Source organism: Schistocerca cancellata, chromosome 4 (assembly GCF_023864275.1).
Source record: "Schistocerca cancellata isolate TAMUIC-IGC-003103 chromosome 4, iqSchCanc2.1, whole genome shotgun sequence".
Classification (NCBI taxonomy): Eukaryota; Metazoa; Arthropoda; class Insecta; order Orthoptera; family Acrididae; genus Schistocerca; species Schistocerca cancellata.
The window spans coordinates 510,791,823-510,811,798 of NC_064629.1; the positions used below are offsets into that span (position 1 = coordinate 510,791,823).

At 42.9% G+C, this 19,976-nt stretch overlaps 1 protein-coding gene across 1 annotated transcript in view; it reads right to left on the reverse strand.

Annotated features, from left to right (window-relative positions):
- LOC126183758 (DEP domain-containing protein 1A-like) overlaps positions 1-19,976 on the reverse strand; it is a 134,127-nt gene that overhangs the window by 42,710 nt on the left and 71,441 nt on the right. The window contains exons 2-3 of the mRNA XM_049925985.1: positions 16,759-17,027; positions 9,207-10,613 (exon numbers count right to left, since the gene is read on the reverse strand). Of these exons, the coding sequence (XP_049781942.1) occupies positions 9,207-10,613; positions 16,759-17,027 (1,676 nt within the window). The remainder of the gene's footprint in view (positions 1-9,206; positions 10,614-16,758; positions 17,028-19,976) is intronic.

A 19,976-nucleotide genomic window follows, 5' to 3' on the forward strand; every position in this document is an offset into this window, starting at 1 on the left:
AGAACTATGGCAAAGAAGAAAACCTACAAGATGTATGAAGCATGAAACAGGTTGGTAAGCATACATACCTACCAGCACTTCTCGGTCTTAGTCATGTTTGGGCCATATCTAAAATAATCCAACCCACAGAAATGTATACCTTATAAGCAGACTTCAGTGCTCATTTCACTATTAACAGTAAAAATAAAGCTCTGACTTATTTTTTTTCCTAATGGCTACTCTTGTCAGTTGTCAGTTCCTCATCTAAAGCCTCTCCCTCTAAAGCCAGACTAGTTCTTGCCTTCCTTCCTCTGTATGTGCCTGAAGGGCACAGATTTTTCCCACTGCTCTGTTTCTAACACATATTTGTACAATTCCAGAAGAGGTTAGTTGGTTAAGGGACTGAACAGCGAGATAATCGGTCCTTCGACTAAGAGAAAGTTCATTTAGTGTTAGTGATGTGTGCCAGAAATCTGAACCAATATAAGGGAGCCACTGAAGGCAAGACTGAGTAATAATTTATGGAGAAGAAGTAGTACATGGATCAGGGCAGTACAATCAGTATAACCATTCAGGTGCTTCATCAAGACCCTCACCAACCCAAACAAAGGCAAAGACAGTTGCAGAGTAAATAATGCTTTAGAGCTGTGAGATTTATACTAGCAAAAGTTAAAAGGCTACAAATGTAAAGGACATCAGTTGGGTTGCCAATAATTACACATCGAAGGTCGCCAGAGAGGAGTAAGGCCTCCAGTTGGCCTTAGTATGCTGCCATTTGGGTGTGCACATAGATGGGGTAGGCATGGATAGCACATGGGAAATGGTCACTCGAGTATGTGTCAGAGAGAACGGGCCACTCGAGATGATGGGCATGCTGGGCAGTGCAGAAGGATAGGTCCAAAAGGGAATAGGTGTGTGTGGAGTCTGAAAGGAATGTGGATGCTCCTGTGTTAAGGTAGAAGAGGTGAAGGTGACAGAGAATGTCAGCGAAGAGGGCACCTCTCCAACAGGTTCTGGGAGAACCATAAAGGGGATGGTGCACATTAATGTCACCGAGCAGAAGAAAGAGGTGAGGTAGTTGCCCAATAAGCTGGAGGAAGTCTGCCCCAGTGACATCAAATGATGGAGGGATGTAAATGGCACAAAGGGAAAAGGTCAAGCAATGAAGGAAAAGGTGAACTGCAACAGCTTGAAGGCAGGTAGTCAAGGAGATGGGTTGACTATGAACATCTCGTATGAGCACCAAGGCTCCCCGATGAGATGTAATGCTGACCTCAGGGAGAAGGTCAACAGACCAGGAAGAAATGCAAGAGCTCAAAGCGGTCATGAGGATGCAATTTTGTTTCCTGAAGGCAGAGAACAAGTGGATGTTGTGATGCTAAAAGCAGCTGTAAATCCTCTCTGTTGGGCCGGAGGCTGCGAACGTTCGATTGGAGGAGAGTCATGACGAGGAAAAAGTGAAGGGGTATCACCTAGGTGGCTGCCGAGTGCCAGCCTGTGAAGACTTGCTGCTACAGGGCACAGAGGCAGGAGGATCCTCCTCCATGAGGTCTGCAAAAGCACCAGCATTCACTTGCTGTCAGTCTTTGGAGTCCAGGACTGAAAAGAGATTGGTGGATTGGTGGTGAGTACCCGCAACATGGAGATCGGCCTGGCGAGGGTATCACATGGTGACACTGTTGAAGAGGATCTCCGAGTCAGCGAAGGAGAAGACCGTTTGACTTTGAATTACTTTTTCAAGCCTTTCCGGTTAGTAGAGGAAGAGACACAGATGTTGGTTGGCTGGAGGGATGTAGGATGTCTTCACGGGAGTATTCCTTCTGTCCTTTCCAGCCTGCTGGTTTTGTACCTGGTGACCTCACCCCATGAGGAGAAAGTGTAGTGGCATGTTGCACAGCTGGAGGAAAAGATGAGGATGCTACCAGGACACTGAGCGATTTCACAACCACGGTGCTAAATTTGAGGTCGCATGTCTGCGTGGCCATGGCCTCCATAGAGTGACATGTAGCAAGAACAGTACTGTAGGTGCCAGATGGTAGACTGCAGGGTTTCCGACCAGCCAAAAACTTGCGAGTAACTGGGTAAGGCAGTTATTACTTCATTCAGATGTCTTGGGCAGCCCACTCATCGAGATACATGGGAAAATCATGGGAGGCGGCAGCATGGTCGCCATTGCAATTGGTGCAGTGAGGAGAAGGAAGTGGACAATCGCCCTTGCGAGCATCCCTACCACAGGTTACACATTTGGGTGGGTGTCAACAGGACTATGAAATATGGTTGCAATGATGACAATGGTGGCAGCAAATTGGGTTTGGAATATATGGTCTGACTGTGATAATTTCATAACCTGCTTACCTATGACAGAAGAACCACTCTATCAAAAGTGAGAAAGAGTGCGTGTCAGCACTAAGAAGGAAGCATTTACTTTCTTCATCATCTGATGGATGGCAATGACACCCTGATCAGAGAGATATGTTTGAATTACAGCCTCGGTCAGCCTGTCGAGCAGCCTAGTGTAACTAACACCACAGGAAGAATTCAGTGTTTGATGAGCCTCGACACGAACAAGATAGCCATGGAGGAGCGAAGCTGCAAGCAGTTGTTGTGCTTAAGAATTAGCAGTAGCTTCCAAAAGCAAAGTGCCATTGCGTGAACGATAGCAGGATTTCATAGGGCCAGCAATTGCATCAACACTTTTTTGAATAATAAACAGACTTACTGTAGTGAAGGACTGACCCTTCAGTAAATGAAACCATGGGGAACCTTGGTGCATCTGGGAGGGCCTTTGAATCATTAACCTCTTTCCGTTTATGTTTCACAGTCTTTGACTGTGAATATGATTGGCTCGTTGTGAGAAAATCCCCCATGGTTGCACGCGTCTCCGATGGCATGCTCCTTCCAACTGGAGGCCCCCTTCAGAAGTGGGCGCACCTGCCTTAGGGGATTGTTCACACTTCAGGTCACACCTACTGAACACCTCACAGAGGCACCAAACAGCAATTTGGGAAGGTAGCAGCTCAGGCAGTCACCCCTCCCTGGTTGATTGGCATAAAAGGGGGGGCAGGGACCATAGGTCATCGGTCCCTTGTTCCGAATAAAACAATGCCACAAGGGGCAGAATAAAACAATGCCACAAGGGGCAGAATAAAACAAGCGAGACTGACAACACAAAATGAAGAAAAAGGAAAAACCACAAGAACGGCAGAAGGGCAACAAACACTTAAATGGACAAAAGGGGAGAAGAAAACTACGGAAATGCAAGAAACAGGTAGAAGAGATTGAAATGATAAAACATATTATTGTGGCTGGCTGACCATGAGAATAAAAAGGAGAAGCCAGCCACTCTGCAACACATTAAAACCTCCACCCTAAAAGCACTAGGGTGGAGGATACAGATGGACAAAGGACATGTGCTAAAACTTAGATCAAATGATAAAACCCACACTCACAAATAAAACGTAAAACTTAATCAGCTGATGAAGTGTTGTCAGATAAAATTAGTAGCACCAAGTCCAGTAACTGAAGATTTCGTTGCAGGACAGTCAAAGTGGGACAGTGAAGCAGAATATGGGCAACTGTCAACCAGGTGCCGCAACCAAAGAGGCTGGTCAACATGGCGCAGGAGGTAGTCGTGGGTCGTCCAAGTGTGGCCAATGCAGAGCCAGCACAGAACCAAGAGTCCCTGCGAGGGGCCTGCCACACATTCGTAGTCTCCTTAGTGGCACACAGTTTGTTGTACAAATTGAGACTATGCCATTTCATCTCCCAAAGCCTAAAAACCTGGTAGCGTAAAAACGAGCGCAGGTCAGTTATTGGAATGCTGATCTCCATAAGCGGTTTCTGTGTAGCCTGTTTAGCCAGCTTGTCAGCAAATTCATTGCCTGGGATTCTAACAACACAAACACCACTGAATGACCAGACCATTCCAGGGCACAGATGGACTCCTGGATGGTCGCTACCAAAGGATAATGAGGGTAGCACTGGTTGATAGCTTGTAGGCTGCTCAAGGAGTCAGTACACAGAAGAAACGACTCCCCAGGGCATGAATGCATGTGCTCATGACCACGAGATATAGCCACCAGCTCTGCAGTGAAAACACTGCAGCCATCGGGCAAGAAATGCTGTACAATATGTCCTCCATGGACATATGGGAAGCTGACGTGACCATCAACCATCGAGCTGTCGGTGTAAACCACTTTGTGGCCTCGGTACATGTCAAGAATCGAGAGGAAGCGACAGCAGAGAGCTGCGGGGTGAACAAAGTCCTTGGGGGCATGTGAAAGCTCCAGGGAAAGCCGCGGCCTAGGTGTACACGAATGGACCTCAAGTATGGGTGGTAATGGCAAGGACTCCACTTCAGACAGAAGAGATTGGATGCGAACTGCAATTGTCAGCTCTGACCTGGGCCGCCGATGCGGAAGATGAACCGCCATGGGTGGGAAAAGGAGACAGTAATTCGGAAGCGCAGGAGAACTATGAACATGTGCAATGTAACTGGCGAGCAGTTGCGCATGCCTGACCTGCAATGGAGGGACTCCAGCCTCCGCCAGGAGAGACTCGTCCTAAAAGCTCCCATCGCTAGTCGAACGCCACAGTGGTGCACTGGGGCGAGTATACGCAATGCTGAGGGTGCTGCCAAAGCATAAACCCGACTCCCACAGCTTGGCGGGATTGAGCAATGGCTCTGTAGAGCTGCAGCAGCATAGAGCGAGCTGCACCCCAGTTGGTGTTGCTCAGGCAGCGGAGGGCATTGAGGTGCTGCCAGCACTCTCACTTAAGCTGACAAAGATAAGGATGCCAAGTCAATCGGGCGTCGAAAACCAGTCCTAAGAATAGATATATCTCCATTACAGTGATTAGAGCATCATTAAGGTAAAGTTCTGGTTCCCGATTGATGGTACGAAGCCAACAGAAGTGCATAACACACGACTTTGCAGCCAAAAACGAAGCTGTGGGCTACAGCCCATGACTGCGCCCTGTGGATGGCTCCCTGTAGGCGCCACTCAGCAACACCAGTACTGGTGTAGCAGTACGAAGTGCAGTAATCTGCATACAGAGAGGGTCGTATAATGTAGCAAGGATATGATGTGTCATACGCTTTTCGTAAATCAAAAGTGACGGCAACGAAGTGTTGGTGTCCAGAAAAAGCTGTTTGGATGGCAGATTCGAGGGACACAAGATTATTAGTGGTAAAGTGACCCAGGCGGAAACTGCCCTGGCACGGAGCCAGTAGGCCACGTGACTCCAGGACCCAACCCAACCGCCTACACACACCATACGTTTCAGCAGCGTTCGTGAGGCTGATAGCTATCCACATCAAGTGGGTTTTTGCCGAGTTTGAGCACTGGTATGATGATGCTCTCACACCAGTGTGATGGAAAGATGACATCACACCAGATTCGGTTGAAGATCACGAGGAGATATTGTTTGTAGTCATACGAGAGATGTTTAATCATCTGACTGTGGATCTGATCTGCCCCAGAAGCTGTGTCAGGGCAATGTGCAAGGGCACTGAGGGGGGGGGGGGGGGGTGCTTTGGGAGCAACGGAGGAAGATTTGCCCCCTATCACCAAGGAGGCGGATGTATTCTGGTGGCCCGGAGGGCACACTTTTCGTGGCACAGAGTGAGTGACAACTGGCCTTTTCTAACCCCCGGACCCACAGGGGGGACTCCTCCCTCTAACTGGCCTGTACCAGGGGGTACGTGCAAATCCTATCTGTCGACCTGGGGCTGCGAATTACTCGTTACCCGGTCACCTGTTACACGTCCTTCCTCCCCTTCAGCACCTGTTACACGTCAGACGTGTTGGCCGGCCTTCAGGAGTGCACAGGGAGGAGGAAGAAGAAGGAAAAAAGGAACCTCAAGTGCTGAAGGGGAGGAAGGATAGGAGAAGATGAATGAAGAAATAGAAAAGGAATGAAAAACAGTGGAGAGTATTCTGATATTGACCATCGAAAATGCATTTCCAAAAACAGATCAGGCATGTTCTCCGAGGGAGGGGAAAAGAAAAGCAAGATGATAGACATGCAGCGCAGAAGGGAAATGATGCTGCAAAGGTTGAAACCCTGTGGTAGCCAAGCATGAGCCCACCAAAGAGCAGCACACCCCCTGAGGGGAGGGAGGGGGGGGGGGTTATGGGCAAGGAAGCAGAGCATTAATCTTTCACATTCTGGTGTTTAAGTGTCGAATACAGGGCAGCCAGGTAAGCTTTTTATAAAAGGAGTCCAATGTATTGGGACTGTGCAACGAAGTCCAAGCCCTGGGTATCCAAGTACAGTTCTATGACTCATGTTTTTGCAACATAAAATTGGAAGCCTTGGGTAAGACTCAAAAGTAGAGGCTGTTCAGATGGTGTCTGGAGCTGTCATTCAGCCAAGGCTACAGAGTGGGAGCTATACCACATGCAAAAGTCATTGACATAGAGCGCAGGGGTGACCAGTAGCCAGATGGAAATCACTAGCCCATTGATGGCAATGAGGAAGAGTGTAGCACTCAACATGGAACGCTGTGATATGCCATTCTCTTGAACCTCTGTGGGGCTGAGTGATGTACTAATTGCAACCCAAAATAATCTGAGGGATAACAAATGAGGAATAACAATCAGTAGGGAGCCTCAAAAGAACTAGTAATGGAGGGTAAACAAAATGTGATGGTGCCAAGCAAAATGTTATAGCGTTGAAGATGGCTCCCATAACCTCGTCAGTGCAATCTGACAGAGGGAAGGAAGGTGACAACGAAGGTATGTAAGTGTCAGTTGGCTCTTTGAAGAGCCCAACGTGGTAATTGTCTCACTGGGTAGTGACAGGTCACTGGGGAGTGGTCACTATCATGAAGATCATAAGGTTGATGGCCGAAAAGGTGCCATGGGTGGCACTGAAGTGGATAGGAGAACTGCTATTGAAGAGACACAGAACAAGATCGGAAAGAAGCAGGCCAATCAGAAAGCTCCTATGAGTCGAGGTGTTATTTCCTCACAGAGGAAATCCCCAAGTAGGAGAAAAGAGTGGGAAAGTTATTGGATTCAGGCATCTCAACGTACGCGGCCTGCCTGGAGCTAAATAAACGTTACAAATTGTGCTTGCTTGGGTTGCGTGCACTCGTCTCGCTAATGCTTCTAATGTGATATGGAGGGGAATCCTGTCACTGATTACACCTGTGCAACCCAATACACAGAACCTTCCAGATGCCCTCCAACGGACAGTATGATTTTGACTGAATTCATGGAAATCTTGGGAGTGTTGGGGAATGGTCAACAGTGAAGTGTGTTTCATGGCGAGCAGATAGCAGAATATGAGGAAATTTGTTGTTATTCCAGCAGGTGACACTAATATTGATTACAGTTCCATTGGATTGTTATGTGGAAGTTGTTCTGGTTATGAGTGAGGAGGCCAGGAGGACAGGTCACATCCTAGGACCACTGTTTCTCACTGGTGTGGGAGTGTATCATCATCAATGAACACTGGTTTAGAATACAACGGTATGGAAGGAACTGATGCCTCTGGGGTCACCACTATAGTTTTTATCCAATTCTTCTCTTTCAGGACTTTTGATGGTCAAGATTCTTAAGGGGGCTCATCCACTGTGGGTGTGGGGATCGGTGAAGAGTGGGCAGCCCTGGGACCCACAGGCTGAGATCCATGCAGCTGGTAATGGGCCTCTGATCTGTAGGTTTCTCGGGATAGGAGTCTTGAGAGGGATGAGTGGTTCCCGAAAGTGTTGTTTGGTTATAAGTGCTTCGAAAACCACATGAAGCCATGCACCTTGTTCGTTAACAGGTTACTGTTCAGGCAGGTGTAAAGCTTGAATTTTTACAATGAATGAAATGTGGCCACTGAAAGGTCCACCATTTCCTACCAGAAGTGATAATGGAACCTATTTTCTGATCGTGAGTAACCATTTCTTTGTCCACAGCACCCTACTGGCGACTATACACCAGCAAGATAATGCAAAACCCCAACACTCCAAAAAGTGCCATGGTTATTTGGGAGTGTTAATTTATGTAGTAATTGTGTCTTTCTATGAATATGAATATTAGCGGAGAAGTAAACAAAAATTCTTGTCATGTGATGAGATACTAACAGAACAGTAAAATATCACTACACAAATTTATATTTAAATGAACTCAATACACAAAACAATTTGCTCTCACAGTTTTCAAATGTTAAGCAAGAAAAGAAGATACACTGCATGTGTGTGATGAACATGATCTCAATTTCCCACTCACCTACTTTAAAAATTAATACGATGAAAACTGTGTTGACATCATGAATCCACTGTGATTATAAACTATACTGTGATATTACGAATAGGTTTAACCACAGAATAACGATTCTTTGTCAATTTCTGCTTACTGCTCCTCAACAATGTTCTGTTAAGAATTAATGGTGGTGAGACAAGTCCTTAAACTATTATTAACAGCGTAATATCCGATAAATCTTTAGAGTTAGGGAGTTGTTATGTTTAAGTTTATGGCCACTGAAGGTGGAGAAAACTGTAGGTACTATTCACACACAAAAACAAATTTTTCAATAACAAAATAGTTTCTGTACATATTTTTCAGTTTGTAGCTAACTGTAGTAAGTGATATAGTATTTGCTTGTAAAGCTATTATTTCACTGTATTTGTTTACAAATATTGTAAATTTTTTTAGTAGTAACTTACTGTATAACAGAACACACAGTTTCAAATTCCTGGGGAAAAAGTAATTCCGCAGTACAAACAATCCTCCTTACCCCTGTGCCAATAATTTCTCTTTGCCATCACAGTGACCTTTTGGTTTGCTAAACAAGTTCTGTGACGAAGTAAAAATCATTTAAAAGTGGTAAAGTCATGTTTCACATAGCAATAATAATGTACAGAACACAACCACATGCTGAGTATTATTCAATATATTTTAACTGATTTCACTCAAACACGAGCATCCTCATATTCACTGCCCGCATGGTAGCACATTACAATTAAAAGCACTGCTCAGCACCATACATGACTTGTGGTTGTGTCACATACATTAGTTACAAGAGCTGCTGCATCCCCTGAAGGCAATACCTGAGCTTAATTAGCCAATATTTTAAAATAATTTCACTTGAGATGTTAATGAATTTAACACAGTGGTATGCAACCTACATCATTTCCAAGTATAATTTCATTAATTTAGGAAAGATGCCTTTAAGTAAGGTAGCTGACAGCTATTGTTATAATAGATGCTTACAACAGTCAAAGCACCTACCTTTCAAAAAGCAGATCCTTCCACATATACTGAGTGCTGCCGTTCTGTTTTGTGTAAATGTCTGGTGCAATAGAGGCCTGTGAGGTACGGTCAGCTTCACTGCTTTCATCAGTAGTTAATACAGCATAACTTCTACGTGTAGTTGGCAGCACTCTGTTGTCAAGCTCACCAAAATAAAACCTGGATTCCTGGTTTGATGGTAGTGACTGTATTCCTTCAGAAGCAGAGTTTCTGGGTTCTGCAGTTGTACTCTCTGTGAAGTACTGATGTTTTTGGGATGACTGACCTTGAGTTGTTCTCCTAGAACTACCATTAAGTTTCGGATGGTGGGTACCTCGATATGCATGTGAGCGTTCAGAATACGTCTCATTCTGACTTTTAACTTTATTGGTATCCTGAGAACTAAGACAGGAATGCCTGCTCAGATGACCCACAGAATCAAAACTTCTTGTATTCTGTGATTCCCCCAAAGTCCTTCTAACCATGTTCTTCATAGCTGGCATGTCATCTTGACACAATTTCTGTCCATTGTGATCAAAGGCAACTGAGCCATCCGACTGAGAATACATCTTCAAATTGCAATCATTTGAAGAATCTTTTTGGGCAGTATTATCATTAGAATGTACCAAATTTCCTTTATAACATTTATTAGGAGGTTCGTCTTTATTGTAAGGATCTGAGTAAATGAAATTTTTACCCTTAAGATCACAGTAGTCACTGTTGTAGTGTGACTGCATATTCTGTGGGCCCAACAAGCAATCAGTGGCATATAAATTCTGCAAATTTCTCTTGTTATGGTCAGGTTCTAAACCACACACATCATTTCCAGCCACAATTTGCATGTGGTGTATGCCATTTGGATTCCGAATACTGCTGTCACCAGAAGAAGTGTGCTTTCTAGACTGCCGATATGAATTCTGCCTCTGGGGCTCAACTGTCTGTTTTAAATATTGATTGTGTGTTGATTTTCCTGTTACACTGCACACTTGTTCAGTTGCTGAAGAACCTAGAGAGTACACGTTTTTGCTTTCATTTTGGCAGACGTACTGACCTAACCTTTGGGTGCTGGATATCGTATTGTTTCTATTACTGTATACAGTGTGTAGCCCAATTCTAGAATGTGGAACCTGTGAAAACCTCTTTTCATCCCTTGTATTAAAAGCAGATCCATTACGTGTTATATACCCATTGCTTTGAGCGTGGCAAGTCTGTTGCAATAAAATCTCCCGTCTACCACTAAGACTGTATTGCTCTCCTGGTTTCTCCACAATATAGTGGCAAGAATCACTTTGTGGTTTGCCAGTTATTGCATCTTTATAGTTAATCAGTCTTGAGGCAACATGGTAAGACTTCGAGGAGACTGGCAGAGAAGAATTTTCCACAAATGGAGGGATATTTTTGCAGAGTCTGAAAAATAAGAGACAAATTAGTTTTGTACATTTTTCTCTTATTAACTACATCAATTATGCTTCAGCTGCCTGCCTTTGACATAATTTCAGCATAATGAACACACGCAATTGTATGCACGTATTGTAGAAAAATTAACGGCGCGAAAAGATATCCTATAGTTAAACCTAGTTTAAAGGAAAAATACACTGAAGTGCCACAGAAACTGGAACAGGAATGCGTATTCAAATACAGATATACTGAAAGAGGCAGAACACAGTGCTGTGGTCGGCAATGCCAATATGAAATAATAAGCATCTGTTGCAGTTGTTACATCAGTTACTGCTGCAACAATGGCAGGTTATCAAGATTTTAGTGAGTTTGAACACTGTGTTACAGTCGGTGCACAAGCGGTAGGGCACACAGGTTCTCCGAGGTAGTGATGAAGTGAGGATTTTCCCGTACGACGAGAATCGCTCGATGTGACAGGAGTGCAACCCTTCTGCAAATTGCTGCAGGTTTCAATGCTGAGCCATCAACAAATGTCTGCGTGTGAACCATTCAATGAAACATCATCAATATGGGCTTTCAGAGCGAAAGGCCCACTCGTGTATCTTTGGTACTGCACGGCATAAAGCTTTACACCTTGCCTGGACCCATCAACACAAACATTGGATGTAGGTGGCTGGAAACATGTTGCCTGGTCGGATGAGTCTAGTTTCAAATTGTATTGAGCGGATGGATGTGTACGGATATGGAGACAACCTCGAATCCATGGACCCTGCATATCAGCAGAGTACTGTTGAAGCTGGTGGAGGCTCCGTAATGATGTGGGGCGTGTGCAGTTGGTGTGATATGGGACCCCTGTTATGTGTAGATGCGACTCTGACAAGTGACACGTGCGTAAGCATCCTGTCTGATCACTTGCATCCATTCATGTCCATTGTGCATTTCGATGGACATGGGAAATTCCAGCAGGACAATGCGACACTCCACACATCCAGAATTGCTACGAGTGGCTCCAGAAACACTCTTCTGAGTTTAAACACTTCCGCTGGCCACCAAACTCCCCAGACATGAACATTATTGAGCATATCTTGGATGCCTTGTTACGTGCTGTTCAGAAGATGTCTTCACCCACTCGTACTCTTCCGGATTTATGGACAGCCCTGCAGGATTCATGGTGTCAGTTCCCTCCAGCACCACTTCAGACATTAGTCAAGTCCATTCCATGTCGTGTTGCAGCACTTCCGCATGTTCTTGGGGGCCCCACACAATATTAAGCAGGTGTACCAGTTTCTTTGGCTTTTCAGTGTAAATGACCCATAAAAGATTTTTTTTGTTTCATTGGAGCCTCAAAGACACCACATAATTTACACAGGATATACTGATAATATTTTAAAGAACTAACACAACAAGATTCATTACAACTTTCCAACATAATATTCATCATTCTCTTTTCATAAATGTTATATGAGGGTTGGACTTCTGTCTCTATGATGTTCATTTTTGGAACACAACCTACGACCAGCTTAGAGACAGAAGTGATGACACTTTCTGCAGGACCTGACCATCATTTTGTAGGATAATGCTCAAGCACGTACAGTGCAAGCTGTTACTGATTTGTTTGATTGATGGGGCTGCTAAGTGGTATACCACCTACTGCACTCCCCTGACTTAAGCCCCCGTGAGTTCAACTCGATTTCTAAACTGAAGGAAATACTTCACGGCGTTCGCTTCAGAACTGCTAAAAATTCGTCGGGCAAGAGACCGCACCCCTCGAACTGTTAACATAACAACTGGCACTGCTAAGAGTATCCTACAACTTCTAAATCGTTGGCAACAGGTTGTACACAATGCTGGTGACTACTTTGAAGGTCAGTAAAACTTAAAAACACATATCTATTTTGTACAAGCTGTAAATAAATAGTTGCCACTATTACAGTTCCAACCCTCCACTGGAGGAGGATACAAAGAGAACAGGTTTGGCATTTAGTGGGTGAAGTAATTGTGAAATTCCATGACATGAAAAGGACTTCTGTTGAGGCTGACAAATCTTCCATTTGTACAATTGTAGTACGTAAGTGCAAGTGTTTTCTAGAGGACCGGCTGCAAATGCTGTTGACAATTAGATGCCAGATACCGTACCACCTGCACTACATTTACCAAATAAAAAACATAGGCCTCAACCCAGGATCGAACCATCGACCTCCTGCATGCAAACCCAAAAATCTATCCACTGCACCAATTGTACAGAACAAGCAGTGTGTGCTGTCAGATGTAGTTACCACGCATGTGGTTACAGTGTTGCCAGATTGCAATTCTGTAACGTCCTTTTTCTGCTGGATGCACTTGCTGGACGAAATTTTGTGAGAGACAGTTTTTTATCGCTGGCATGTGAGGAGTCACACTGTGGAGCCTCAGTGGGCGAATTTCACTTCACCCTGTATATTTCCATTGTGCTTATGGGGTCATATTGAACCCCAAGGTATTAGGAGGGTTAAGTGATTTTATGTTTTACACACAGTATGTGTGGTTCCGAAAGTGCTAAATCTTTTATTTCATTGTCTTGACTACATCTTAGGACTCTAGACAAAGTACTGTTAAGGTTATGTGGAACTGATCCCAGGGCATCAGTGGTTAGGGGAATGCCATCAGTTTTAACATCTTTCCACATTTGATTGATCATGATGCCTAGGTCCTTACATTTAAATTTCTTCTAAGTTACATTATTGTTACTGTTTCTATCACACAAGACTCTTACATTAAAAGAAACCATCTTTTACTTGGCTGATGAGCAACATTGTCAAGGTTGTTAACTGCAACAGTTTGGTCGGTATGTATTTGTTGGTAGTACAGGATAGTGTTACATATCCAGCTGCTGCAACTGCTATCATCATCATCATCATCATCATCATCATCATCAGTTTTGCTGTCACCATCAAATATGATGCCAAACTAATTTGAACCTGCTATATTAACTGAGAACATGGGATTATGGATTAAACAAAATTTTGTTTACAATGAGACCCAGAACGACTTTTCATTGACCCCAACAAACAAAAAACGTCCGCCTGGCTATGCCTAGGTTTACCCTGGACACAGAGTCCAAATTGACTCTGCACTGACCTGATGCAGAAGTAGTTGGCTACAAAGTTGGTTCTGTCCGAAGTGCTCTGGCAGGGCTAACCATTACCATTCAACCAGATCAAACATACTTGATCAAAGTCTTAAACCTGCACTGTTGCTACTTTTGAGGAAACTTTCACTATTAGTGATTTGAAGAAAATGACTAAGTTTTTGTTGGATGACACAGGTTTGTTTGGATTTATCAAGGAAGAAATGAGTCTAGATACACAAATTTAATGATTTCTGTTACACCATAGGTTTAAAACAGATATTCCACTACACCTTAGAGAAACTGAAGCAAAATTTGATGACAAGCACTTATTTCACATTGTGAACTTCATTGGAAAAGTGTTTAACTATGACATTAAGTTATGATTACTTTTATTACCAGTACCAGAGGCAGACTGTGTGCTACATATGTATTTCATATATGAATGTCCACCACAGTATTTAATTAATGAGCATACACACACACACACACACACACACACACAGACACACACACACACACACACACACACACACACACAAATTATCGTTCATATAATAGCATGTGTTATCTAATGGACATTGTGAAAGTTTTGTAATAAAACTGTAGCACATTCTCACAGTGTGTAATTGGAATGACCATGATGTCATTTTTACACTTGCAAATGTGAACTTTTCACACATGAGAGCATAACCTTCAGTATCAGTGTAAATGAAACTTTAACCCTTCCATATACCTGACAATTGGTCTTTCCCTTTGCTTCATTGGACAACAAATCAGAATGTACAACACCTCTAGAAAGTATAGTACACCATGGATACCAATGAAATTTGGAAGAAGGTTTCTACTGAGAACTTAGCAACACCTGATAAAGACTGTTTAAAAATTGTGTATAGCTACAAAGAAAACTAATTTTTCCAAATGCAATGGCTACTATAGATGGGGAGCTTGTTAGGGTGAAGAAGCCTGTATTGTAACTATGAAACCTTGTTCTGTGTTATTTGCAACATGCTGCTGTCCATAACTATAGGTTCATTTTCACAGTCAATGGAGGGTACAGGAAACAAAGTGATGGCAGTAATTTCCAGCTTCCAGCTTGTAGAATTTTCATGAAAATAGTGGGTAGGGGTGGACTTACTTTCATTGGCCTGCAAGCTACCTAGGGTAACAACTGAGACAGTCTCTCTTTTTTCTGGACCTGAAGCAAACTCAATCTCGTGAAATAATTATCCTGATGACAATTTATGGGTGAAGAGCATATGTACAAAGTTATTTCCTTTTAAGCACAAGAAGAACGGTCGAATGCATATATGGTATTATGACCTCCACAGAACATTCCCCAAACCCAAAAGCTGTTGCTAACAAAGTGGACAGGATGGTCATCAAATTAATTATTTACTACACATACACATTAAACTAGAAGGTGGTTTGTGAACTTCAGAAATGCAGGTAACTGTTATAAATACAACAAGCAAAATCACACCTTGAAAGGTCATAAAACGTTGAGTTGTTCAACTAGTGCATAATGATTATGTGAGATTAACTTTCAGGTTTTATTTCAACTATTACTGAGGTAAATTTTGATGACAAAACCAGTGTTTACATAACCAGAACCAATTTTTTTTTCATTCTACGCTCTTCTAATTATTTGACATGCTTGTACTATTTTAAATTGGGAGACAGCTCTTATCAGATTGTAGCATGTCTATTTCTAAATGTATTATTGAATTTAACAAACATGTACCTGATAGATTTCGTTAATTTCCATAATTTTTCGAGAGGACTAGTTTGAGATTACAGTTGTGATATTACTGACCCAGTTGATCCAAAAGTGCTTACTCACTTTGTACTAATTCTGTTTATCCACTCTTAATCATTTTTCAATGGAAATGCTTCTTTAACAGTACCACAAAACATACTGGAGTTGGTGCCAACACAAATGCCTAAAGAAACACGTTTCACTAATCCAGGCCTTTCGTAAGTACTCTGTGGCAGTTTCATTATTCAAGTAATTATGAAAATTATCTGCAATCACTATATGTCAAGTATTTTGCACACGGCATTGTGATTTATTTTTGTAACTTACAGTTGCATGCTGTGAATGGCAACATCGAGCAGGCACAAGAAGTGTTACTGCATCATGCCTGTAACTACACAACAATATAAAATTGTGTAGAGGGCTCCATAATAATGGAAGCTTGTGGTAACATTATGTAACCTCAGTTAAGCTGAGAAGCTATGTGCCAGCTGCAATAGCCAGGTAACTTTTCCCAAATTCCACCTCTAAACAAAGCAATTCCAGAAACCACATAAAACTAAATATTTCCTGATAGCTGAATTTTTACAGTTGACTAAGATTAACACACTATGTGATGCACTGTGCAGTCTCCGGGTTACCTCAACCTTAAAACAAAATAGAAACCAATAGCATGACACCACTGTTCTAGGAAGGTCATGAGAACTGATTTCTCTTAAGTTTCATTAAGAGAAGGTTCAAAATACTAAAATAGTTTTTCACACTGAAATCACTAACAGGACATGCCTCTACAGTTACAAAAAGTTCAACACTGCATTTCTAAACACAAGCACAGAATGAACATTCTGCTGAGTGTTTAACGTTAGCTCACATCCACAGTAAATGTCAAATGTCTTTTGCAAAATCATTTTTCCTATGTAAGATTATATGTTTATTTGAAACAAATGACCACTACATTTTCACTAATTTTATTCCTTTGGGAATTTGCAGACAATCTGGTGGGAAAGGGCAATAGCAAACACATTAAAAGTTATAGGCTAGGGAGCATCATAACACCTATGTCAACAATTAGCAGTCAGCATTTAGTCTTAGTCAATCTCTCTCTATCTCTCTCTCTCTCTCTCTCTCTCTCTCTCTCTCTCTCTCTCACACACACACACACACACACACACACACACACACACACGTGTTAAAATGGAAAAAAATAAAATAACTTCCAGTATGGATACTTGTTACACCATAAACCAAAATGAACCAGGAACACTTTTCGTGTAGTAGAAAATATCACTTACTGATATATATCTCCATTTTCCTTGAAACAACTCTCTGACGGATAGGTTGCATTCATCTTTTGAAAGACTCCAGCATGTAAGAACTTGTTAAGTAACTGAATGGTTTGTTCTTTTGTAATGGTTGGATCAAAATTTTGGTTCCTCTGTAATACTTTATGAAACCAAGACACAGCTTCTGAAGCAGTGAAGCAATTTTCATATACTTTTATATGGCGCCTATGTTTTTTAAGTGGAACACCAGTACAAAATATGTGAACCATTTCACTCCACTGTAAATGAAACATACAATAAAAATTAGACAACAGACCTAAAACTAACAGTACAATTAAGTGCTAGCAAATAACCACAGTGAACCCATAACAATAACTGATTGATTCTTAGTGAAAAGAAAATTTATATTTTCCTCCTAGAATGCAGCATAACTATTATTCTAGAGATAGTATTAACTGAAATGAAGAGAATTAAAACACAATGTAAAACAAAGAAACTGAAAGCTTATCATAGCAATAAGAATGGGTGAACAGCATTATTACATTGATTAACTTCTACAGAATTGGGGGAAAAAAGAGGAAAATGAAGAATGTAAAATCTTAGATAAAATTAAAACTAGATTTTAAGATAATTGATAAATGTAGGCCAAGACACCATACTAGAGTGGAATGAAAACCACCATTTTCAAACTATTTGATTAACATTTCCAATTTGCATTTTACTCTCTCCAACAGTATTTAGCACAACATTCTGACACTTCCGAACCATTAATTTCTCTGACTTTTCCCTTCATTGTTTTTCTTCCAACTTGGACTCGATTGCATTGATATGGTTAAAGGGACCAAACTACACGGTCATCAGTCCCTCCATCTTATATGTGCCAAGCTGGGAGGAAGACAAATCCTGGTGAACCCAACTGTAACCAAGAATCAATAAAACCAAGCGTTGGAAGCAAGTAGAAGTGTGTGTGTGTGTGTGTGTGTGTGTGTGTGTGTGTGTGTGTGTGTGTGTGTGTGTGTGTGTAGGTGAGCGAGTTGCCCCACCCAGAAAGCAGGTGGTGTCCTCAGGGACATGTTACGTGATTTGAGACACGTCCTCAGCATCTGACCAGAGTGTTCTTACCCTCCATTATTACAAGAAAACTAGCAACATTGACTAGCTGATAAAATCTCAGGAAAGACAATGACAATGATGAGACAGTAAATCAACAACAGATGTACAAAAAATTATAGAAAGGTGGGAAGGGTAGGAGCCAGCACAAGACCACTGAGCAAGGGCAACCATAAGGGCCGTAGCTCAGAGCAAGTGATGAGGCACCCCTCCAAACCCTCAAGCAGCCAACGAGGCCAATGTGCCCTACCTCACAGAGAGGACTATAAACCACCTTCAGGGGTAAAACATTGAACGAGATCAGACACTCTAGCATTATCTGCTAGCCCCAGATGCAGCATGACAGCAAGTTTAGGGTTTAGCAGTAAGGTGGACAAATTAGGAGAGTCCAGTAGTATATGGGCCACTGTCAGATGGGCACCATACCAACAGTGGACTGGATCCTCAAGTCATAAAATGTGGCCCAAGGTTAACCAAGTGTGGACAAATATGGAACTGACAGATTCCCCTGAGAAGCATGGGAGGGAGGACAGCCCCAATTTCATGGTCCTCTTCATTGTTTGCAGTTTGATCGGAGAAACCAGGGTACACAAATCAGTGTTCCAAGACTCTAAAATTAACAGCATACACTTGACTGAAGGTCCTGTCCAGTATCCCTGTCAACCAAAGTCAGCATCCTGATACCCAACTTGGCCAACCAGACAGCAAGTTCATTCTCTGGGCTCTCAACGTAACCCGAGGTCTACACAAAGATAACTAAATGATCAACTTGATGGAGATCACAAAGGAGACCCTGGATAGTCAAAACCAACGAGTGTCAAGGGTAGCACTGGTCAATAGCCAAAAGATCGTGCAGTGAATACACTGCATCCGTTCAGCAAAGAGTGTAATTCACTGCACTTTACATGTGTATAGGCAAAACCGGTTTGTTCATTGACCAGAGAGCCGTCAGTGTAAAGTGTATACACTTCCACACCTGGAAACACATCAAGGACGGTCAAGAACAGGTGGTAAAACCATGTAGTCAGTAGATTTAGGCCTGAAAAATAAGTCAAGACAGACCCAGGGCAGTGTAAACTGCCATGGGGGTGTACACAATTACTCCCTGACAAGAGGCAACTGTGAAGGGAAAGTTGGAGTTCAGAGCAGACACACTTTGCGTTAACTGGAATTGTGACTCCAGTCCTGCACTTCTGCTGTGGGAGTTGGATCTCCCAACCAGGAAAAGTGACATAATAGTTCAGATGCTCAGGGCAGCAGTGAAGGACCCATCTCCATGTGTAGGCTGTTCACAGGGCTGGTCCAAATGGCACCTATTGCAATGCAGACCTCACAATGCTGTATCACATCCAGCATCCGCAATGCTGAAGGCAATGCTGAGCCATATGCCAGACTCCCATAGTCACGATGGGACAGGATCAGAGCTCTGTAAAGCTGCAAAAGTGTACAGCAGTCTGTGCCCCAACTGATGTTACTGGGGTAGCAAAGAGTATTAAAGTGCAAGCAGCATGTTTGCTCAAGTTGGCGAAGATGGGGAAGACACGTCAACTGGGCATCAATTGTTAAAAATGTTCGCCAATTCACAAAACTTTAAAACACTAACCACATTCACTTGATCATTACATAAAATAGGCAGCAGATCCACCGACAAATCCACTGCAGCCCAATAAAATGTGGCGCACCGTGATCTGCACACAAGCGCCACACATTGGAGAGTCCTCTCGCCGGATTAACTATCCATGTGTCATAGGGCTGTGGCCTATGCGAAGACGAGTAACAAGGACCTCGTCTCACTGACAAGGCTGGAAGGAAGTACTCCAAGGCTGAGTTGTGGGCTTGATGACATGGAGCTTATTATTGGTCACTGCCAGCAACTTGTCTTCCCATCGACACGTAACTTTGTACCTCAACAGCGAGGTGATAGCAAGCACAGGGATAGCACACCGAAATACCCAAGGATCATGACACACATCCTTGGCTGCTCGGTCAGCCCTTTCATTCCCTGCAATTCCAATGTGCCTAGGTACCCAGCAGAAAGACGCCTCCTTCCTCAGTTTTAGTTGTAGGAGGGCATCCTGGATATTCTGGGTATTGTATCTGTTGAGTAAAAATGTTGG